We start from the raw sequence: 24,358 nt of genomic DNA on the forward strand, positions 1-24,358 counted from the left end.
CCCAAGAGCTAGTTTGACTATTTAAACTAGCCATCAAACTAGCCGTTACAAACCCCAACAGCTAGTTGGTCAATCTCATTTGACCAAAAAGAAAAGTAAATAAATAAAATTACAAAATTTAGTCATCTTAAATAATGACTAATAATAAAAAATAAAATCCCTATTCTACCCTAAAAAATTAAAAATGTACAATATGTATACTTATCAGAAACTATCTTTATACTAAAATATAAATCGCAATAAATATACTTTAGTATACCTAGAATTACAATGAGAAAGAAAATACAAAAGAAATACAAAGAAAATTACCTCTAAGTATACCTTAGTATACTTCAATATATAATAAATGCATATTTCTTAACAAAAGAGACGAGCAGCTCGCCATTCGGCTCGGCTCGTGAGAAGATCAACTTAGAAATTGAGCTCGCCGAGCCGAGCTATGAGCCAACTCGTTTAGGTAAATAAGATGAGCACAAACATGACAAGCTCTGCTCGTCTTGGCTCGTATAGGCTCATTTTACATATTATATATTTCAAATTGTAAGTATCATATTGTGTCATACAATATATACCGTTACTTTTGGGTTTTACGACATGATATGCGATACGAGTGTGTATCGTATCCGTATCGGTGTATCATACGATACACCTTCGACGCACTTTAAAAAGGCCGAAACTTACTTTTTTTCATTTTGGGTTTTAAATACCTTTTTAGGGCCGACTTCTCCATTTGTTTAAAAGCCATTAGAAGTGCATTTTCACTGTGTTTTTTTACCCAAATAAGTGAGTTAAGGTAAAAAAGTGCATTTTCACCATTTTTTCACTCAAAAAAATTATTTAAGGTAAAAAAACTTTATTATGAGTAAAATTACAAAGCTACTCTTCAAAAAAATTCTCAAAAATTAAAAATTTATATCAAGGTAGAAATCATGCTCCACACTCCTCCAACAAAGATGGCATAAGTTGATCCGACGTGGCAATGACACACTCAAGTAATAAGTGAAAACCAATTGAAAATCGAGTGCAACTATTGCCATAATATTTTTGTTTACGTAGTATGAAAGTATGAGTCTTGTGGCTTGTTTTTAATTGCAAGATATTTAATATTTTGCATTATTCTTGTGAGATATGTATGCAATATTATCTATGATTCTATATTAGTTGATGTTTGATGATGTCTTATATGGCTCATAGAGACATAAATGCTTCATATGTGATTTTATGCTTGTATTTTGTGTAATTCATCATTGTTTCATGTGATATGATTTTTTAAAATTTTTGCTATTTTTTGATTTTTTTTTTTAATTTATGATACGATGCAATATGGTGTTACGTTGGGCCTGACCGATACTGATAATGATACGATACTTACAACCTTGATATATTTTATACATATATTATATATATTATATGTATTATATATATTTTATATATTATCAACTATTAAGCTTAAAAGACACCTAAAATTAATTTTTTAAAGTAAATGAGCCAACTCGTGATCGGCTCGCCAAGCTTGGCTTGTGACGAGCTCATGAGCGAGCTCGAGCTAGGTGTGCCCTTAACGAGCCGAGCCCGAACAACCCATGCTCGGCTCATTTACCATCCCTAGGTTTGACTGCCAAGAGTACTTGAGCTTAGTCTCTTATTTGAGCTTAGTCTCTTATGCAAGAAGTTCACCCAAGGTCTAGACCAGTGTAGGAAGAAAGGACCGAACAATCAAATTCAGTTCACAGAGCCATGAGAAAGTCTATCACCTGCTTCTGGTCCCTGGCCTCTACATCCCGATTCTTACATTCCACACATTCACTACATTTATCACACTTTGAAATGGCCATCATCCACCAAAATGAAAATCGACAATCACATGCAGGTAACGTCTCATATGCGTACCCAAAGAACCATCAAATCTCAAGCACACCACCAAAATGAGTCAAAACAACACTTCTAAAAGTTTCCCCACATAAAAATGACTAGATTGCATTAAACTAAAACAACAACAACAACAACAACAACTACGCCTTCATCCCAAAACAATTGGGGTCAGCGATATGAACCAAAAAAGAAATTCATTTTGGGTCTTCCACATGAATCCTTTTCCTCCAATCATTTCTATCCAACGCCATGTCCTCGGTGAGGTTCAAAGCATTCATATCCTTTCCTATCATCTCCATCCAAGTCTTCCTAGGCCTACCCCGACCTCTTTTAACTAATATATTTTCCCATTTCTCCAACCTTCTAACTGGAGCATCATTAGGCCTTCGCCGAATATGTCCAAACCACCGTAAACGATTCTCTCGCATCTTATTTTCAATGGGTGCAACACCTACCTTCTTACGTATCTCTTCGTTCCGAATCTTATCTTTTATTGTATTTCCACACATCCATCTAAGCATCCGCATCTCAGCTACACTCATTTTTTGAATATGATGTCTCTTGGCAGCCCAACATTCCGTACCATATAGTAAAGCGGGTCTAATAGTCGTCCTATAAAACTTTCCCTTCAACCGCAATGGCATTCTACGATCGCACAGCACTCCAGTAGCACTTTTCCATTTCATCCACCCAACCTTTATCCTATGATTTACATCTCCATCAAACTAAGGCCACCGAAAACTATTGATCAGATCAGAACAGCCAGAAATCCAAATCTGGTCACTATTCACGTCACTATTCATAAAATCAGAAAAAATTCCATATAAAATCGAGTATACCTCCGATCAGAATGATTCTTGATTTATAAATCATCTAAAATCAAGATCTACCAAATCCCCAACTCAATCGAACCAAACTGCAACAAATGTACAAACGTCCTTCTTGGGGCTCACAAAACAAGAGACATGCCCGATGCACCGGAATGGAGTTTCTTCTTCCTCTTTCCTTCCAAATGATCACCAAATACCTCTCTCTAGGGTTGGGTATGACTCTGATGCCATATCAAAGCAATAGAGTTTCAACCATGAAAGAGATAACAAAGAAGATGAGAAGAGAAACTTCATTAGCTTTGGAATAAAGAGCTACACTACATAAAAGGGCAACCCCCTTTTTGGTTTCACTAGAAGACAAAAATTGTTGACCCTCTATCCACCTATACAAATACAAAAATACCCCTCATTAAATAATACATGTACAACATTGAGAGGGTAGCACAAAAGAGCACATACAAATAGTAATACATATGGTACATTAGCATATTACACTTCTCAACATCGCAAGCTGTAACTGTGAGTGTAGCGTCTTAGAAAAACATATGTGACAATACTACATCAGCGTCGAAAGCTACATTTTCCTATGCTTGAGTTCTTACACCTGTATTACAACACCAGTAAGCGGAGTAAACACTTTGTTTGATAAGGTCAAGTTCACACTCGTTCGCTTCTCGATATGAATCATAATACATCCGTTATTGATTTGAATATGCGTCTTTATTCCCTCGGACGCATACAATCTGATTGTTTCTGTTTTTCTCCAAACAGGGAATGGAAAGGAGGAATAAGAAATAAGAGAATCAGAATGAGAAGCGTCCATTGTCTAATGGATATGACAAAGGTCTTCTAAACCTTTGGTATAGGTTCAAATCCTATTGGACGCAATTTATTTACATCTATTTTGTTTGGATTGCTATTCCAAGAAACATATTTGGAATGATTCGAATCAGAGCCATTTCTTTTCTCAACAATTTCTGTCGTACTAAGAGACTCACTATCTTCCTTAACGATTCTAAGGCTCTGAACCTGAGAGGGAGCAGAGGCGAAGCCTTCCTCCACGATATCAGCCCAAGATTTCTTCGCGGGAAGAGGGAGGTTAGTGACGGATTATCATATGTTGATAACATCAAGAATGGGACAATTGGCCACTTGTTTCAAAGCCATATACTCCAACCAACCACACACACGAGCTAAGCTGAGCACCTCTGTTCATGCTCTGTTCTGTAAACTTCATGTGTAGCTTGTAGCTCAGCTCGCCAATGCCAAGCCTATTTTATCAGCCTGAACCAGCCAAGCTGAATTGAGTAACAAACTACTCATCTCATTTCCTAGTCCTACTTATAAGCTGTCACATGGGTGCGGGTGCGGGTGTGGGGGTGCGGCACTTTCAAAAAACTTGGGTGCGGCAAAAATATAAAAAATTATATATATATATATATATATAACCAGATATTTTCCTAAAATCCAATATGAACCTCTGTAAAAAAAAATTGATTCTCGTTGCTTTAAAACCCAACGTGAACATCTATAAATAAAACCAAATTTTTCCCTAAAATCCAATGCGAACCTTTGTAAAAAAAATCTGATTCTCGTTGCTTTAGAACCCAACCTCTGAAATCCTTAATCTTGTTAAATGTACGTATATATATTCGTATATATATAGAGAGAGATACATATACATATATACTATGTATATATGTATACATCTCTCTCTCTCTCTATATATATATATATATATTCTCATAATTACCCAAAAAGGGTATTTCTGTAATTTTCTATTTTATGCATATTCCACTTGGAATATGATTGTATTTTTTTTAATTCTTTTATTTTTCCTTTTTTCTTTTCTTTTTCTTTTTCATAGGTTGTGCCACCTAGGGAAGGCTCCCCGAAGAGTCGTTGGGGAGCCCCCAACGGTCATAAATGTGACCGTTGGGGGCTCCCAACGACTCGTTTGGGAGCCCCCCTAGGTGGCTCCTCTTGTAATGTATAAATAGAGGACTTCCCCTTGTATTTCCTCAAGCTTTCCCTCTTTTCTAATATATTGTGGCCTTTGTGCATGTTCGCGTTGTTTTATGCCTTTGTGCATATTGGTTCAAGTGTTCGTTGAGTGCCTTTGTGCACATCTCTTGTGAGGTTTTAGTGCTTGTATGTGTATTGTCTCATTGAAGACAACTTTACATGGTATCAAAGCTTGGTTAAAGATTGGAGATCATGTGACTTCGTTTTTTGGGTGCCTCGAAAAATGTACCTTTGGCTTCTTGGAGATTGGTGTGGGGGCTTCTCTTCCTTCAATATTTTAGAAGGGTTTTTCGACAAGAGTTAAAAATCTTATTGTGGTACGTATTTCTTCTTTCATCTTTTCTCTCGAATGGGTGAAAAAAAAGTCTCACTTCTCTCTTGGATTTAAACTCAATGGCTCTAACTATCACGTTTGGGCTGAAAACATGGAGGCTCACATAAAAAGGAAAGGTCTTTGGGGTTATGTGCAAGTCACAATCCTAGAACCAGAACCCAAAATCACTGTGATGGAGAAAGGTGAAATTAAGATCCTTGAAGCAGAAGAAAGAACCAAAGCTCTTGAAGAATATTCAAAGAAGCATGATGAATGGGAAATGAAGAATTTTAAAATATTGTCTTGGATTTTTTCTTCCGTTGAGACAAAAATCAACGCGAATATTATCAAATTCAAAAGGGTTTATCAAGCATGGAGTATCTTGAGAAAATGTATACTTCAAGGGACTTGTCTCATAAATATTACCTTCAAAAGAAGGCTCTAACGCTTTTTCAAGACGAAATGACTATTAGGGAATATTTTGCTGAACTTTCTTCCATTTGGGACGAGCTTGCTATGCTCGAAGCAAAATGGAGTGGAGAGGCGATTGAACTTCGTCACAAACAATTAGAAGAAGATCGATTCTTCAATTTTTTAAATGGGCTAAGGCCCGAATTTGAGCAAATAAGGTCTTCTCTTTTGTCTTCTTTCACTCCCCCCTCTCTTGAGGATGTTCTCACCAAATTAAGTGGGGAAGAAACCCGTATGGGTATAAGTAAGCAAGGGTCAAATGTCCTTGCGGTTCCTTCCAGTTTCGAAGAGAATGATGGGGTCAATGCGGTGTTTAGGCCCGGAAACAATTTAAGAACCTATCGTCCCCTTCATTTTAAAAATCAAAATCAAGGAGGTGGACAAGTGGAAAAAAGAATTATAGCAAAATTGTTTGCCATTTTTGTAAAGAACCAGGGCATATCAAACATGTTTGTCCCAAGTGGAAGAAGTTGTTAGCCATGGCCACCACCTCTCAGCCGCAAAAGGAGGAGACTTTTTCAAATGGACCCTTTTCGCTAAACCAAATTATGGAGGCACTCCAACCCCTTCTGAAGGGAGCCTTCTCGGGAGTCGCCGTATCTATTTTCTCTCCTCCAGGTAAAACCTCTTGGCTTTTGGATTCAGGTGCGTCTTTTAATATGTCCCCAAACATGTATTTGCTTTTCGAATATTCAAAAAATATTTCTCCATCTTTTGTTTCTACTACGGATGGGACTTCTCTTGAAATTAAAGGAGTTGGGGATTTTTAAACTCAAGACTTTTTCATTCCCAAAATTAGATTTATAACTAAATTGAATTTGAGCCTTCTCTCCGTTTCTCAACTCTCAGACCTTGGATGTGATATTAAGTTTTCCTCTAATAAATGTTTAATACAGGATCACCAGTAAATGTTTAATACAGGATCACCAGTTCGGGAAGTTGATTGAGGAAGTTTCTAGAAAGGGAGACTCATACTATATGGACTCTCTTCAAATTCCTAAAAGCTCTTTTTGTAATATTGCCCAACATAAGGATATAAGTGTTTGGCACAAAAGACCTGGTCATCCTAATATCATCAAGTTATCTTATTTATATTTTGCTAAAAATCTTTGTAAAAATACTTTCTCTTGTAATGACTGTATTCTTGGAAAAATGAGAAGTATGCCTTTTGAGCAAAGATCTATGTTTACTTCTAAACCTTTTGAAATTGTTCATTCGGATGTTTGGGGATCGACACCTGTTATTTCAAAGGGAGGGTTTGCCTATTATGTGATATTTGTAGATGACTTTTCTAGGTACTCTTGGATATATTTTCTTAGACATAAGCATGAAGTTTTTTCATATTTTAAATCATATCATGTGATGATTTAAAATCAATTTAATAGCAACATAAAGATATTTAGAACCAATTCCGGAGGAGTGTATCTCTCCAATGAATTCAAGAAATATCTTGAAGATAATGGTATTGCTCATCAAAGGTCATGTCCTAACCACCCCCCAACAAAATGGGTTGGCCGAAAGAAAACATAGGCATATCATTAAAACCACTCGAACTCTTCTTATATCTCAAAATATTCAAAAAAACTTTTGGGCCGAGGCGACTCTTGTATCTGTTTATCTTATCAATCGTCTGCCATCTATAAATTTGGATAAAATCTCTCCATTTGAAATATTATATTAAAAGAAACCTGATTATAACAGACTGTGAATTTTTGGTTGCAAATGCTTTGTCCTTACAGATAAGAATGATAAACTTTCACTTAAAGCTATTCCTTGTGTCTTTCTTGGCTATTCCGAGACTCAAAAAGGTTTTCGTTGTTATGATTCTAAAATGATAAGTTATATGTTTCAAGAAATGTGACATTTTTGGAAAATGAAAGTGGCTTTGAAAGAAATGACTCTCATCCCGAAAATATGAACTACTCTTTCTTATTTGACCTATTATCTAGTAATGATGACATGCCTAGTGATGATGAAATAGCATCAAACCACGATAGTGATAATGAAGTATACATTAATAACTTCAACTCACCTAGTGGTCAAGAAGATAGGGCATCAAATGATCCTATAACTTATTCACGTAGAGATAGAAGTATTTTTAGGAGTGCAATTGAGCAATATAGTGATTCTATTCCTACACCTGATCCCAGACGATCTGAAAGAAATATAAAGCCTCCAACAAGATTTGTCTCTTTTGACTCATTTTCACCTAAGTATAAAGCTTGTCTCAGTGCCATTCATTCTTACTTTGAATCAAGGAATTTTAAGGAAGCTAAAAAATGCGTAGAATGGCAAGAAGCTATGAAAAATGAACTCAGAGCTTTTAGAAAAGCTAACACATGGGAATTTCAAACTCTACCATTTAAAAAGAAACCTATAGGTTGTCGTTGGGTGTTTAAAGTTAAGACTAAGAGCGATGAATTTCTTGAGAGATATAAAGCTCGCTTAGTTGCAAAAAAGGTATGGTCAAGAATATGGAATTGACTATGAAGAGACATTTGGACCTGTAACACAAATGGTTATAGTTAGATGTCTTATCACTATTTCGTCTATTAAAAAATGAAATATTTTTCAAATGGATGTTAAAAATGTATTTTTAAATGGCGACCTTAATGAAGAAGTTTATATGTTGCTCCACCATGTATGAAAATTCCTAAAGATAAAGATCTTCGTCTTCAGAAAACTCTTTATGGATTAAAACAAACTCCCAAAGCCTGGTATGACAGATTTAACAATGTAATGTTAGAAAATGGTTTTTCTTCATATTATACAGATACTGCATTATTTATCAGAAAATCCGATGCAGGTATTGTCATATTATTATTATATGTTGATGATATGTTAATAACAGGTGATGATGTCAAAGGAGTCAAGAACATTAAATCCGTCTTGACTTCGAAATTTGAAATGTTAGACTTAGGTTTTCTGACATATTTCTTGGGGATTGAGGTTGCTTACTCTCAACGTGGTTATTTTTTATCTCAAAGTAAACTTGTGGTATTATTGACAGATCAGGAATTTCAGATGACAAAATTAGTGAAACTCCTGAAATAGTGGGCTAAAAAATGAAGATTGATGACGGGATTCCTCTAACAGATCCTACTTCTTACAGGCAACTGGTAGGCTCACTAATGTATCTTAGCATCACCAGGCCTGATATATCACATGCGATCCACATTGTCAGTCAGTTTCAACATGCTCCTACATCCGTTCACATAAGTGCAGTTCTTCGCATCATCAGATACTTAAAGGGAACTGCAAATAAGGGAGTATTTCTGTCCTCATCTTCAGAATTAAATTTAATTGCTTATACTGGCTCTGATTGAGGAGGTGACCCGAATAACCGTCACTCCACCACTGGTTTATGTGTTTTCTTAGGAGAAGCGTTGGTTTCTTGGAGGTGAAAGAAGCAATAAAATGTCTCTTTGTCCTCCACTGAAGCCAAATATGGAGCCATGACATCCACAATCATGGAAATTGTACAGATTCAGTGACTTCTAGAAGACATGGGAGTCTATATTAAAGAGCCAACAAAGTTATGTTGCGACAACAAAAGTGTAATATATATTGTCAAGAATCATACCTTTCATGAACGCACGAAGCATATAGAGATGAATTGTCACTATGTCAGGGAAGAATACTTAAAGAAGGTCATTGATCTCCCGTATGTGACGTCTGAGTACCGACTGACTGATTTCTTCACTAAGGCTCTTTGTTCGCCTAGATTTAATTTTCTTCTTGGCAAACTTGTTGTTATCGCACTGTAAGTTTGAGGGTGGTGGTGTTAAAATGTAATCCTTAATCTTGTTAAATGTACGTATATATAAAGAGAGATACATATACATATATACTATGTACATCTCTCTCTCTCATATTCCAAGTGGAATATGCGTAAAATAGAAAATTACAGAAATACCCTAAATTCCAAGGGTATTTCTGTAATTTTCTATTTTACGCATATTCCACTTGGAATATGATTGTATTTTTTTATTCTTTTATTTTTCCTTTTTTCTTTTCTTTTCTTTTTCTTTTTCGTAGGTTGTGCCACCTAGGGAAGGCTCCCCAAAGAGTCGTTGGGGAGCCCCCAACGGTCACAAATATGACCATTGGGGGCTCCCAACGACTCCTTTGGGAGCCCCCCCCCCCCGGTGGCTCCTCTTGTGATGTATAAATAGGGGACTTTCCCTTGTATTTCCTCAAGCTTGTGAGCTCAAGCATCTATAAATAACACCAGATTTTTCCCTAAAATCAAACGTGAACCTCTGTAAAAAAAAATCTGATTCTCGTTGCTTTAAAACCCAACGTGAACATCTATAAATAACAGTAGATTTTTCCCTAAAATCAAACGTGAACCTCTGTAAAAAAAAAATCTGATTCTCATTGCTTTAAAACCCAACGTGAACATCTATAAATAAAACCAGATTTTTCAACACCTAAAATTACAGATTTTTCACCAATCTAAATAAGAGAGAGAGAGAGAGAGAGAGAGAGAGAGAGAGAGAGAGAGAGAGAGAGAGAGAGCATACCGGACGGTGTCGCTCAAAGTCGTCGCCGGCGTCAGGGTAGGGAGACTGGTTGTTGCCGGCGTTGGGGTCGGGTCGTCGCCGGCGTCAAGGTCGGGTTGTCTCACAGTCGGGGTCGGGATTAGGGCAATTATTTTTTGCCCTAATCCTCCTCTCAGCCCTTTTTTATCGGGCTTCATTTTTTTAAAGTCCAAACATTGGACAGTTATGACCTTGGGTGCGTTGACCACACCCAGGGTTGGGTTGACCACACCAGGTGCCGCACCCCGCACGCGCACCCGCGTCGCGTCGATGCAGGTGCGGCACCTGGTTGGCCGAATCCCTGTGACTTAGCTTATAAGTAGTACAATACTTCTACAGGAAAAGGCTAACATCTGAAATAAATTGAAAACAAGATAAATGGAATGAGTGACTATAAATAAAAAAATGGAAGCAGTATGTGAACAAACAGCAAAAGGCATTTAATCGATGAGTATTTTGTAGCAGCTATTTTCCACAGGAAAAAGGCATCGCTGAAAAGGTGTAAAGTGAAATTCCAGTATAACAAAACTATTGGTTTTTACTGGAAATTGAAAATAAGATAAATGGAATGAGTGACTATAAATAAAAAAATGGAAGCAGTATGTGAACAAACAGCAAAAAGCATTTAATCGATGAGTATTTTGTAGCAGCTATTTTCCACAGGAAAAATGCTTCGCTGAAAAGGTGTAAAGTGAAACTCCAGTATAACAAAGCTATTGGTTTTGACTAGACTGATTGAGGGGACAAATGCTTATATCAAAGTTGGTTATGAAAAGCATGGGATGCTATTGGTGTTTCCTTATTGGCTAGGCAATCATAATTAGTCATCTAAAAGAGAAAGCATTCTGCCATATGTTTCTGGATATTTTTCTCCGCCCTAGTTATACTCCCTCTAAATTTGGTTCTATCTTTCAGTTTTATCTTGGAAGCATAACACATATGCACTATCGCACACTTGAATGTGTTCACTTGTGCACCTCTCTCTCTCTCTCTCTCTCTCTCTCTCTCTCTCTCCTTTGCACATGTTTGTGTATGTGCACACATGCATGCATATATATGTTTTTTTAAAAAAAAAATCTCAATATTTTGTAACTATTGGCATCTCTAGAATATCATATCACAAAAATATGTTATTATTATTTTATTTAAACAAACTTATTTTTTTGATTGATTTTATATTTTCTTTATGTTTTTTATACCTTCCCTATTTTTCTTTCTTTAATATTGTTACTGGGAGAACACTGATAAAAGTTTCTTGGTTTTTCTATTTTTCTCGGATTCCGTTTTCACTAAGATTTTCTTGGGAATTATAGATAAAAAACTACTCTGACAAATTGCCTTGCAGAGGTTGATATTGGCGACTGATATAAATAGATAGATAAATAATGCAAGCATTTTCGTTATTTGTTTATTTATTTATGTGTAGTGATTGTGTGTTTCCACTTATCTTTCCAAATCAGGGAAAGAACATAATTTTGAAAAACGATGAACACATGCTCGGTCGTTCAGCAAATAAAACATGCTTCCAGTGTGAGTCGCCTACAATCAGTGGAAAGCATTGCAAAATCTATAAGAAAGTGGCAATTAATGAGACGGTCGCAACAAGCAATCCCTCCCTTGCAGCATGTGCGAAGGATGAGAAGAAAGTGGAAATTGATGATACAGAGGCAACAAGCCCCTCCCTTGCAGTATATATAAAGGACATGAGGTATACAATCATATTTAATTTTTGAATCTAGTATTTCCTACATTGTATGAATTTCTGATCTTTAGTGCTGTTTGTAGCTCCAATGGAACGTATCTTAACTGGGAGTTGCTGAATAAGGATTCTCCAGATGTCGAACTCCATCATGGAGATGTCATATCTCTTGCTCATCTTCCTGAGTCTGGTAATAAGCATTTGCCTCTTTATCTTTGGCCTCTTGATTACTGTTCTCTGTGCACTGTAATTATTCTAAATGGTTCCTCTATGTTTGGTTTGGCCAACGATTCAAACAAGCAAACCCCTTCTCTCTTTACAATCAGGTTGTACCGTCTATTCTACATGACTCAATAGGCATGCCTTATTCATTTGGACTAAAAGCTACTACTGCACACTGCTTGTGTTAAAATGTAAAACTGTACATATATATATATATAATAATATTATATTATTATATATATAAATATATTTTTCATTTCTTTCTTTTCTGTAATTTTTTTCCTTTAGTTTTATTTTTTGTCTTTATGTCATCTAGTTTAGTTTGAACTAGAATGACTATTACTAGTCAAGTCCTGTCCAGACTTGACTAGCAATAGAGCTGTTGGACTGACACAGTCCAACAGCTCTATTGAGTCATCTTTCAGCTGTGTATATAAAGGGGTGCAGCCCGTCTTGTATTTTATCCCAATGCTTCTTAAGCAATTGGTTTTTCATATCAATAAAGAATACATTTTTATTTTTATTTTGTTTCCAATTATAACATTTTTAAGGGTTATGCTTTAGTGTCATTCTTGACACTTGCCCTTGTGAATCTAAGCTCGTGTTTCGAAGATCCCCATTTCATTTCATTTCATGGTATCAAAGCTGCGGAAGTACTAAATCTTGAGGAAAAGCTGCCTCGGTTTTCATGCCCGTTTGCAAAAGTGTTCGCCACTTGAAGAGAAGTGTTTTATCACTTCATTGGGGAAGATTTCACATCTTGTTGTATTGTTTTTTTTCTTCTTTCTTTTTCATTTTCCTTGTTTCTCTTCTATCCCTATTCTTTCTTTCCTTGTAATCGATGGATGACAATGATAAAGTCACCGTCATGCCTATGAAACTAAGCGATACGAACTATGTAACATGGACTTCAATCATGAAGTACCATATATGGGGAAAATGCCTATGGGGGATTGTGGATGGTTCCGATTCGGAACCTAAGCTATCTCTTACTAAAAAGGAGGGAGATAAAGAGGTCCCTCTATCGGAAGAAGAGAAAATCAAGGCTATTGCCTCATACGAGAAGAAATGGAAAGAATGGAGAATATCTCATGTGAAGATAATGTCATGACTTATCAATAGCGTTGACATTAAAAAATGCTCAAGTCTTGCCAAATTTGATTCGGCATGGGTATACCTTAAGAATATGTATTCCCTTAAAGATATTGCACACGTGTGCAACCTCCAAGAAAAAGTTCGAATGATGACACAAGGAGACAAAACTATTCGTGAATATTACAATGGGTTGTCCGAACTTTGGGAAAAACTTTCCCTTTTAGAACCAAAGTGGCATTGTGCCAAAGACATCGAGCTTCGTCAGAAACAACTCGATACTGAACATTTTTACCAGTTTATCACTGGATTAAGGCTGGAATTTGAAATCACTAAATCGTCCCTTACTTCACCGGGGAAAAATTCTTCTATTGTTGAAACTATTGAAGAGTTAACAATTGAAGAAAATCATCTTCGGAAAGGTTCTTCAAAAATTGAAGATGATTCCGTTTTAACCGTGTCTAGACCAGGGAATCATGTTCGATCATATAGGCCTCCTCACTTTAACCGACAAAATGGTGATTATGATAAGAAGAAAGTTATTTGTCATCACTGTCATGAAACGGGACACTACAGGCTAGAATGTCCTAAACTTAAGGATCTGAGAGAAAAAAGAGCTGCAATTGCTTGATCGGAGCCTAAAGATCAGGATGCACCAGTTTCCCTGACCCAATTAATGGAGATTCTTCAGCCTCTCATCAAAGGTGCCTCTTCCTCATCTGAAGCTTTAACCGGCGTAGCAGCCTCATCTTTTTCTGATCCAGGTAAAATTTCTTGGCTTCTTGACTCTGGTGCATCTTTTCATATGACCTCAAATAATCAAAGTCTATCTAAATGTGTTAAAAATAAAACAAGTGTGTCAAAGGTCTTTACTGCTGATGAGACTTCTCTTGAAATAGAAGGAATAGAAAATTTTGAAAAAAATTTATAAAACAAAGAAATTTTTTATTCCAAAAATTAGACATGTTCCCAAATTAAATTTAAATATTTTATCTGTATCTCAAATTTCTGATTATGGGTGTAATATTTCCTTTTCTTCTCATGGTTGTTGGGTACAGGATCGCCAGTCAGACAAGCTGATTGGGGAAGGCCATAGAGAAGGAGGACTCTATTACATGGATTTTTTAGAAATGCCGAAGAAAGTTTTTTGTTATAATATTCAAAAAATAGAGTTGAAACTGTGGCATAAGAGACTTGGTCACCCACATATAGCCAAAATCCAACATTTTCCAAATCTAGGGAAATTTTGTAACTCTGAATCATTTGATTGTAAAGATTGTATTCTTGGCAAAATGAAAAGATTACCATTTAAGAACAGAACCTTTTTCTCTTCAAGACCAATTGAATTAATACACTCGGATGTTTGGGGTCCTGCACCAGTAATTTCTAAAGGAGGATTTGTTTACTATGTTATTTTTGTCGATGATTTCTCCCGACATACGTGGATGTACTTTCTCAAACATAAGTCTGAAGTATTTTCATACTTTCATACTTTTCATAATATAGTTAAAAACAAGTTTCAAAATGATATTACTATTTTTTGCACAGATTCAGGGGGAGAGTTTTTATCCACAGATTTTCAAAATTATCTTAAATTGCATGGCATCACACATCAAAGATCTTGTCCTTATATACCTCAACAAAATGGACTGGCAGAACGAAAACATCGCCATACTATAGAAACAACTAGGATTTTATTAATAGCAAATCAAGTCCCGAAAGACTTTTGGGCAGAAGCTGCCTTAACTGCCACCTATCTCATTAATAGGATGCCATCTTCTTCGTTACACAATATCACTCCCATTGAAAAACTTATGAACATTTCTTCAAACTACTCTAGACTAAGAATATTTGGGTGCAAATGTTTCATATTTACTGACAAAAATGATAAACTTTCTCCTCGTGTGATTCCCTGTGCCTTTTTAGGATATGCTGAAAAACAGAAAGGTTATAGATGTTTTGACTTCAAAAATAATAGACTATATGTGTCTAAAAATGTTTACTTTCTTGAAAAGGAGAGCTTTTTTGATTTTAGAAAATTAAAAGATGTCACTGAGTACTCCTTTTTGCTAGATCTAACATCAATATCTGATGAATATGACCTTGACTGTAACTTTGATGATGATCAAAGAATTATTGATCTTAATGTTGAAAATGAAGTTCATAGAGATACTAGTATTCAATATTCCAGGCGACAAGAGTCTAATCCTCCATGTGCACTTATTTTAACATTCCAACTAGACAATCATCCCGAGTCTCGAGGCCTCCAGGAAAGTTTGTATCATACGAGTCTTTCTCACCCATATATAGGGAAGTTATTGCATTAATTCACTCATATGAAGAACCATCCACATATTTTCAAGCAAAAAATGATATCAAATGGATAGAAGCCATGAAAGCTGAATTAGATGCACTTGAAAATGCTTCTACATGGAATATTCAAGATCTTCCTCCAGGAAAGAAAACTATAGGATGTCGATGGGTTTATAAAATTAAAACCAAGAGTGATGGTACTCTTGAAAGATATAAAGCCCGTTTAGTAGCCAAAGGTTATGCCCAAGAATATGAGATTGATTATAAAGAAACTTTTGCTCCGGTGGCTCGTATGACAACTGTTCGAACCTTAATTACCTTAGCTTCTATAAAAAAATGTCTATTTTTCAAATGGACGTCAAAAATGTTTTTTTTAAATGAAAAGCTAGTTGAAGAAGTATTCCTAAGGGTAAAGTCCTTCGCTTAGAAAAAACTCTTTATGGACTTAAACAAGCACCAAAAGCTTGGTATGATAGGTTTAGTCGTGTTATGATTGATATTGGTTTTCAATTCTATTTAACTGACACTGCTTTGTTTATTAAGAATTCTGATGCATGGATCATTGTGCTTCTTCTCTATGTGTATGATATGATTATCACCGGAAGCGATAAACAGGGAGTTGAAACAATCAAAACACTTCTTAAATATCATTTTGAAATGACTGATTTGGGCTTGTTGAGATATTTTTTAGGCATTGAAGTTGCTTATTCTCCTAGAGGATATTTATTACCTCAGACTAAATTTGCTTTTGATATTGTTTCCAGGTCTGGTATTACTGATGATAAAAAAGTTGACACTCCAGAAGTTGTTAATGTTAAAATGAAGATTGATGATGGAGAACTTCTTGCAGACCCTACTCCTTACAGACAGCTTGTCGGGGCATTTTCCTATCTATCCATTACCAGACCAGATATAGCACATGCTGTTCACACAGCAAGTCAATTTCAACATGCTCCTACTTCTGTTCATATGGGAGCAATCATGCATATTATCAGATACATCAAGTCCTCTCTTTCACGAGGACTTTTATTATCTTTCTCCTCTTCTCTTGATTTAATTGCATATACTGATGCTGATTGGGGAGGTGATCCCAATAACAGACACTCAACCACTGGCTTTTGTATCTTTTTAGGGTAATCATTGATCTCGTGGAGGTGTAAAAAGCAGCAGAAGGTATCTCTCTCATCCACCGAAGCTGAATACAGAGCCATGGCAACCACGACCATGGAAGTAGTTTGGCTCCGACGACTGCTTGCTGACATGGGAGCTGAAGCAATAAAGGCTTCACAAATGTGTTGTGACAACAAAAGTGTGATCTACATTGTTAGTAACATAACATTATATGAACGCACCAAACACATCGAAATGGATTGTCACTACGTCAGAGAGGAATATCTACACGGGATAATTGATCTGCCATATGTCACTTCAGAATATCAGTTAGCAGACTTCTTTACAAAGCCTCTCGCTGCTCCCCGATTTCACTTTCTCTTAGACAAACTTTCGCTCATTGTACCGTAAGTTTGAGGGGGGAGTGTTAAAATGTAAAACTGTACATATATATAACAACAACAACAACAACTACGCCTTCATCCCAAAACAATTGGGGTCAGCGATATGAAAAAAAAAAAAATCATTTTGGGTCTTCCACATGAATCCTTTTCCTCCAATCATTTCTATCCAATGCCATGTCCTCGGTGAGGTTCAAAGCATTCATATCCTTTCCTATCATCTCCATCCAAGTCTTCCTAGGCCTACCCCGACCTCTTTTAACTAATATATTTTCCCATTTCTCCAACCTTCTAACTGGAGCATCATTAGGCCTTCGCCGAATATGTCCAAACCACCGTAAACGATTCTCTGGCATCTTATTTTCAATGGGTGCAACACCTACCTTCTTACGTATCGCCTCGTTCCGAATCTTATCTTTTATTGTATTTCCACACATCCATCTAAGCATCCGCATCTCAGCTACACTCATTTTTTGAATATGATGTCTCTTGGCAGCCCAACATTCCGTACCATATAGTAAAGCGGGTCTAATAGTCGTCCTATAAAACTTTTCCTTCAACCGCAATGGCATTCTACGATCGCACAACACTCCAGTTGCACTTTTCCATTTCATCCACCCAACCTTTATCCTATGATTTACATCTCCATCAATTTCTCCATACTTTTGAATGATGTATCCCAAATATTTGAAATAATCATTCACCGGTATTTCTTGCTCACCAAGCTTCACTACACTCCCATCACTACTTCGTTGCTTACTAAACCGACATTCCATATATTCAGTCTTACTCTTACTCAACTTAAAACCTCTTGCTTTCAATGTCTGTCTCCATAATTCTAACTTAGCATTAACCCCAACTCTAGACTCATCAATCAAAACAATATCATCAACAAACAACATACACCACGGTACATTTTCTTGAATTGATCTCGTAAGCTCATCCATCACTATCGCAAATAGGAAAGGGCTTAAAGCAGATCCTTGATGTAACCCAACCGTTATCGGAAAATTGGTTGTCACCCCTCCACAAGTGCGGACATTGGTTATTACTCCTTCATACATATCTTTAATTATACTAATGTACTTGAGAGAAACACCTTTCTTCATCATTGTCCACCAGAGAACGTTCCTAGGTACTCTATCGTATGCCTTCTCTAAATCAATAAAAACCATATGCAAATCTTTGTTCCTCTCTCTATATCTTTCAATAAGTTGTCTAAGAAGATGTATAACTTCCATAGTTGATCTTCCAGGCATAAAACCAAATTGATTCTCCGATATCATGACAACCTTCCTCAACCTAAACTCAATCACCCTCTCCGAAAGTTTCATAGTATGACTCATGAGTTTTATACCACGATAGTTTGTGCAATCTTGTATATCACTCTTATTCTTATATAAAGGCACCAAAGTACTCTTCCTCCACTCATTAGGCATCTTATTTGTTCGCCAAATCAAGTTAAAAAGATTTGTCAACTGTACATATATATATATAATAATATTATATTATTATATATATAAATATATTTTTCATTTCTTTCTTTTCTGTAATTTTTTTCCTTTAGTTTTATTTTTTGTCTTTATGTCATCTAGTTCAGTTTGAACTAGAATGACTGTTGCTAGTCAAGTCCTGTCCAGACTTGACTAGCAATAGAGCTGTTGGACTGACACAGTTCAACAACTCTATTGAGTCCTCTTTCAGCTGTGTATATAAAGGGGTTCAGCCCCTCTTGTATTTTATCCCAATGCTTCTTAAGCAATTGGTTTTTCATATCAATAAAGAATGCATTTTTATTTTTATTTTGTTTCCAGTTATACCCTTTTTAAGGGTTATGCTTTAGTGTCATTCTTGACGCTTGCCCTTGTGAATCTAAGCTCGTGTTTCGAAGATCCCCATTTCATTTCAGCTTGACTCATCCAGGTGCTGGGCTCGGGTGTCAATCCCAGACTCGGATATATAAATGATCCGAACTTGAACAAGTAAACAAGCCTGATTAAGCTTGTTAAGTGCAGTTTACTAAACATAAAAAACAAGGCCTACTCTAACAGGTAGGTCATCTGTCTTTAATTCAAGATGTGGTGGCTTCAAATCCCGCCCGCTTGAAATGAACACAAACTTTCTTTATTTTTTGTTTTTGATAAGAAGTGACTGCCGACTGGGCTAAAAGCTAATCCATATCACTTGCAAAAGCTAGCCTACTGGTATTGGTGGTGGTAATCTAAACTGTTTGCTTCAGTAGCAGGATCATTGAGCACCAGTGTATGCTGGATGAGATGTAACAAGAAGAAAATAATTGATCTCTTTTTCTTGTTTTAACAATTAACTTAAGTTCCTATTTTTTCCTTTTTCTTTTTCAGAAAGAGCTATCTTTTTATGGCTTATTCTACTTGAAGGAGTTAAATGCTTGTTCATATACGCTTTTTGTGATGCTGTGGTATTTCCTATGTGTAACTTTAGCATGTCTCTTGCTAAACTTCCTGTGTTCTAAACTTGTTTGGTTGGAAAAGAAAAAAAAAGTTATCTACAAAATGCCCCTGTAAGGCTTAACAAAATAATAGCATAGACACCTGTACGCTTAACACACTGATAAATATGTTTATTATCATCGTACTGTAGTGCTACATCTGATGCTAGCGTCAAAGTAAATTGTAGTTCTAGGCTGAACACCCTTTGTGTTGAGAAAATTCCCTTTTTTTTCCTGAATGGGCTACGGGGTAACCCCCCTAGGATTCGAACCAAGGCCCCTCGGTTATGGTAGTGTGACCACACCGTCCAGCTATCTCCATTGATGCAATCAGGAAAGCTGTTGATATCGAAGGTGTATCACACTTGTGTTCTCCATAGTGATGCTTTAGAGAGGGCACTACTGGAGCACACCTGGTTATAGGAATTTTTTTTGCCCTTTTTAAAGATAATTTGTGAGTAGAATTGTACACATACTTTGTATATTGGGTTCCTGATTGATGCATGTTTGGCTATTTCTTTTCATCATCTCATTTTCCTTAATTTTCAAGTTTATGATAAGGAATTTACCAATTCTTTATATCTTTCTTTTCGTCAACATTTCAGAAAATTCATTTGCATTTGTCTATCGAGAATTGGCAAAATCAGTTGTCTCCTCGAATTCACCTGGACCTGCACTTTCCAAAAGGAAAACAGGTATATTCTATGATATGCTTTGTACACCTGGTTTATAAGTGTCAATGGTGTAACTTTTGCTGTGATATAGTCATTAAATCATGGAAAGTATAAAACCTGGCATTGGATGGATATTGTCTTATTTGATCCATGATTGCTTGTTATCCTGCTCCATGAATCAAATTTTTTCAATGCTTTTGACTTTCAGTGCATAGGATTATAGTATTGGATTGTATCCAAACCAGACCAAAGACGTAGCTTCACAAAGATCCTGTTGCCTGGCTTCTTGACTTGATTGGGAAGTAGGACCATGCCTTAATGAAGGAGCAATTGTTGTCTGTACTTGGAAGCAGCACCGTTCAGGCTGATTCTATTGACAGTTAAAATGTTAATGATTGAAATTACCATAAACGATCTACCTGAACTTTGTGTATTGCTTGTGTGTGTGAGGCAATTTTTAGAAAATAATAACTTTTTGCCCCTTGTGAGTTTTGAAAAACGAGGTTGGTTGTATGGCTTTATTTTTTCTTTTTTTTTTGGCTAGGGAAAAGGCAGATTTGTTAGTTGCTTTGGTTAAATGTCAATGTCTATTCTTTTCCAAAGTTTACTAAAGTTGCCATTGATAGTTGCAGTTAATTTAACAAGCATCCAGGAACTTGTTCAGTTCTCCTCTCCAGTCTTTGCATGATATTCTATGCAACTTCAATAGGAACTAGCATAATGAAGGTTACAACTTGAAGTAATTTAATTCATGACAGGTGTCTGAAGTTGAAAAGTCGATGTGCTCTATTAAGTTAACAACTTGAGTTCTGCTTTCAGCATAGTTAGCAATATGCGAAACAGCAAAAATCGTTAAATACTGAATATGTTTTTTGAAAGGTCTCACATTCAAAAAGACGGCTGAGCAAAACGGCATAAAAGAACAAGTCGGAAAAAATCATTAAACAATACATACATGTTTAATTCGGTTTTGATTTTACAAAACGAGGTAAAAAACACAGACATATGTATGAGATTTTCCTATGAGAAACAAGTTAGGACAAGGAATAATGAGATTCAAATTCAAGAATCATTATGATCCAAACTCAAGATCCGATCCAATTGGATCCGTAATTGAGTTTTTTCTTTTTTGAAAAGTATTTTACTTAAATATAAGTTTTCGTGTTCTAAATGCATCTCTCAAAAGAATGCTTTTATTTTGCCTATTTTTTGAAAAGATGGAGTTTCAATTTTTTTTCATTTTCAAAATTTTATTGAAAGAAACGTGTTTTAAAGTTTTAAACAGAGTTTTGCTAACTATGATTTTCAGTACTTATACAGATTCTTCATCCTAGTGCCTTTTTGAGACCTCCACCATGGTCACCAAGGTCATGGCTAAGATGTTAAGTATCCATCTAGCACCAATATTAACTGGATTCTTCTACTTGGCTTATCTCCTATTTGATGTGTTTTGATATTCTTACAAAGATATGGGAAAGATGTAGAGAAAGAGTTTGTTTCCTTTTTTGTTTTTGTTTTTCAAAAATGAGAGAAAGAGTTCGTTTCACATGCTATGCCAGAATAACATGCTATAAGGTATTTACAAAACAGTTAGCTGTTAGCGTATTTAAGGTTTATAAACTTTTTATGAGAAAAACATCAATTTAATAGAAGTTTCTATTCAGAAAATAAAAAGCAGGACAACTACTTCCTAGAAAATGAACGTTCATAGCCTGCCTGCAGAATGGTTGTTAAGTTTTATTGCTGATTCATGTTGAGGCCTTATCCTTCAATGGTTTTTCTTCCTCACTTTTTTTCTAACTCATGAAGATTCGGTGGGCTTTGGGCCTGACAGCAAGAAACCAAAAGGTCTCGGCATTAGTGCACCTAATGGTGATCCTGACAGCAAGAAACCAAAAGGTATTGGCATTGGTGCAACTGATGGTCCTATATCACTTGATGATGTAAGAATATTGCAACGATCAAATGAGGTATATTATGAACTTTTTTGCGTTCAAACATTGAAGTTATTGATCCCCCCCTCCTGTCCATCCCCTTATTTTTTTCCAAATTGGGTAATTATCTAAGCTGTTTTCATTGGACAAAGGACTTGAGGAAGCAGCTGGAATCTCATGTGCTTACCATCGAGACCTTGCGTAGTGAAGCTCGGGCTGCTGCTGCTCATCACGAAAATGTATGCTTTATGGATATCTGAAGAGGCCTCACTGATTTATTTGTTTTGGATGCAATTAAGAAGTTATGAAACTTACAAATTCAACTGCTTAATGTGGAAGATGCTCTCTGTGTATGCTGACTTCATAGATGCACAAATTTCTGTTAGTTTTTTTCAGTGTCTATTAAGAACTTTGGCAGATTTTCCATAAATGATATTTTAATTTGTTGTAACCTCATGATTGAACCGAAACAAGTATGTGACTAAAAACTGGAAAAGATTAAAGAGACATTTCAAAGTAATGATGTTGAAAACCTGGTTAACAATGAAAATGAAATGTGATACAGCCACTGGTCCCTATCCCTCCATCATTGCAAGCTTCTGAAAAACATGTGTAAGATAACACCAATTTTATTGTTTTGTCAACGGTTGTAGTTTATATCTAGTTTTTAGCTTCTGATGACAAATAGGTACTAGAGGAATTTATTTGAGCTTTTGTGCCTTCTGACATCTGAACATTTTTGCCCTGGAGTCTCAGTCAAGTGTCTTCTTGCATTAACAGATGAAAGTTAAAGATTCATCTTGTTTTGCCTGCGATGGACATGAATTTAGGCAATCCTCTTGTTTTTATGTAATCTTGTGTAGGAATTGAAAGAGCTGAAAGAATCAGTTTCCCTTTCATATCTTGATCAAATTAAAGGCATTCGTTGCATGTTGGAGGCTAAACAAACGGAACTAGATGAGGTTAGTGCAACATCAACAGAAAGGAAAAACTCAATTGATGATCTCAATGAACGGCTTGCAGCTTCTATACAGTCAAGGACTGATGCAGATGGAATCATTAGTTGGTAAAGTTATTTTAATAAAGAACAGGTCATTTGGAAATGTTACCTTCTCCTAGCTGCATAATATTGGTTGAATACTTGCATTCAAAATATTTGCATGAATTTACATGATTATTATTACACCTTTATGTTCTTTTCTGAGATGTACAGGTTAAAATCACAGTAAAATTTCAACAAATCGGAGAGAGCTTCTGCCATTTTGAAACATCACAATGTACAATGTCTTTGTTAGATTTTTCAAATGGATATATCCTAAATTTGTGAATCTTATGTTCAACATGCTTCCAACCTGATTCTGTTGCACTGTATTCATGGTATTAGTGCAGTATTTTGCCAACATTCTGAAAAACTTGGATAAAGAGGGAAGATTTGAAATTCCATTCCTAGTTTTTTCTTCCTTTCCAATGACTCCATCTTGAGAATCTTGCTTTTCTTTTTGAAATTTGTGTTATTCCATTGTTGAGAAATGTTTGAGAACACAATTATGCCATGTCTGAACACCTTCTTCTCTGTAGTCAGAAGGCAACTATATCAGAACTGGAATCTCAATTAGAGGAAGAACGTAATCAACGAAGGGTGGAAAGAGAAAAGGCTGCAGGAGATCTGAAGGTTGCATTGGAGAGAGCTCGGTTAGAGGCTCAGGAAGAAATAAAGCGGCAAAGTGATTCTGCCGTAAGACAACAAAATGAGCTACAGGAAGTTATTAATAAGCTTCAGGTATTCAAGTTGCTTTGGTGTATTTATTTTGAGAGCTCTATATTTGTGATAAATGCTTGTTTAATCTATTCGGTTTGAGGATTAATAAAAGTGTACACGTTTTCAGGAATCAGACAAAGAAAGCCGTGTGCTTTTGGAATCATTAAGAAGAAAACTGGTATGCTTTACTGTTCCCTTCTTCTGAAGTCCATGTGAAATTTCTTATGGGATATTTTGATATATTGCTACATCGAAGGCAATTTATGGTTGTTACTATTATATTGTTTTTATGGTCTTATACTGTTGTAGGAGGATGCCCGTGAAAGTTTTGTTAAATCTGAGAAGAAGGTTCGGCAATTAGAAGCTCTTCTTCATGTTGAACAACTTGCCTCTGCAGGCGCCAAAAAAGTATGACCCACATGTACAAGTTTGCATCATCTAACTCTTGTCTGTCATTGCTGATCATTTCCTCAGGAAAACTTCCTTTCTACACGACATGTTTGCCTTTTGATTGATTGGTCTATCCAGTCATTTGCTTGAAAAAAAAGTTAGTAATTTCTTCTTAGAGAAGAGAAAAAAGCAAAATGAATCCTAGTTCTCCATGACACTATGCCATAAGACACATCCATATG

At 36.0% G+C, this 24,358-nt stretch overlaps 1 protein-coding gene and 1 non-coding gene across 3 annotated transcripts in view; both read left to right on the forward strand.

Moving 5' to 3' along the window:
- LOC149836342 (uncharacterized) overlaps positions 1-24,358 on the forward strand; it is a 36,119-nt gene that overhangs the window by 7,688 nt on the left and 4,073 nt on the right. For both annotated transcript variants that reach the window (XM_090009146.1, XM_090009148.1), the window contains exons 2-10: positions 11,516-11,763; positions 11,841-11,944; positions 19,965-20,054; positions 21,843-22,003; positions 22,120-22,206; positions 22,831-23,033; positions 23,546-23,747; positions 23,854-23,904; positions 24,036-24,134. In XM_090009146.1, the coding sequence (XP_089865272.1) occupies positions 11,516-11,763; positions 11,841-11,944; positions 19,965-20,054; positions 21,843-22,003; positions 22,120-22,206; positions 22,831-23,033; positions 23,546-23,747; positions 23,854-23,904; positions 24,036-24,134 (1,245 nt within the window). The remainder of the gene's footprint in view (positions 1-11,515; positions 11,764-11,840; positions 11,945-19,964; positions 20,055-21,842; positions 22,004-22,119; positions 22,207-22,830; positions 23,034-23,545; positions 23,748-23,853; positions 23,905-24,035; positions 24,135-24,358) is intronic.
- On the forward strand, positions 3,518-3,589 carry TRNAR-UCU (transfer RNA arginine (anticodon UCU)). The gene has a single exon. It is a non-coding gene; the product is annotated as a tRNA-Arg (tRNA).

This window comes from Nuphar pumila, chromosome 6, assembly GCF_984573655.1.
Source record: "Nuphar pumila chromosome 6, dmNupPumi1.hap1.1, whole genome shotgun sequence".
Lineage (NCBI taxonomy): Eukaryota > Viridiplantae > Streptophyta > Magnoliopsida > Nymphaeales > Nymphaeaceae > Nuphar > Nuphar pumila.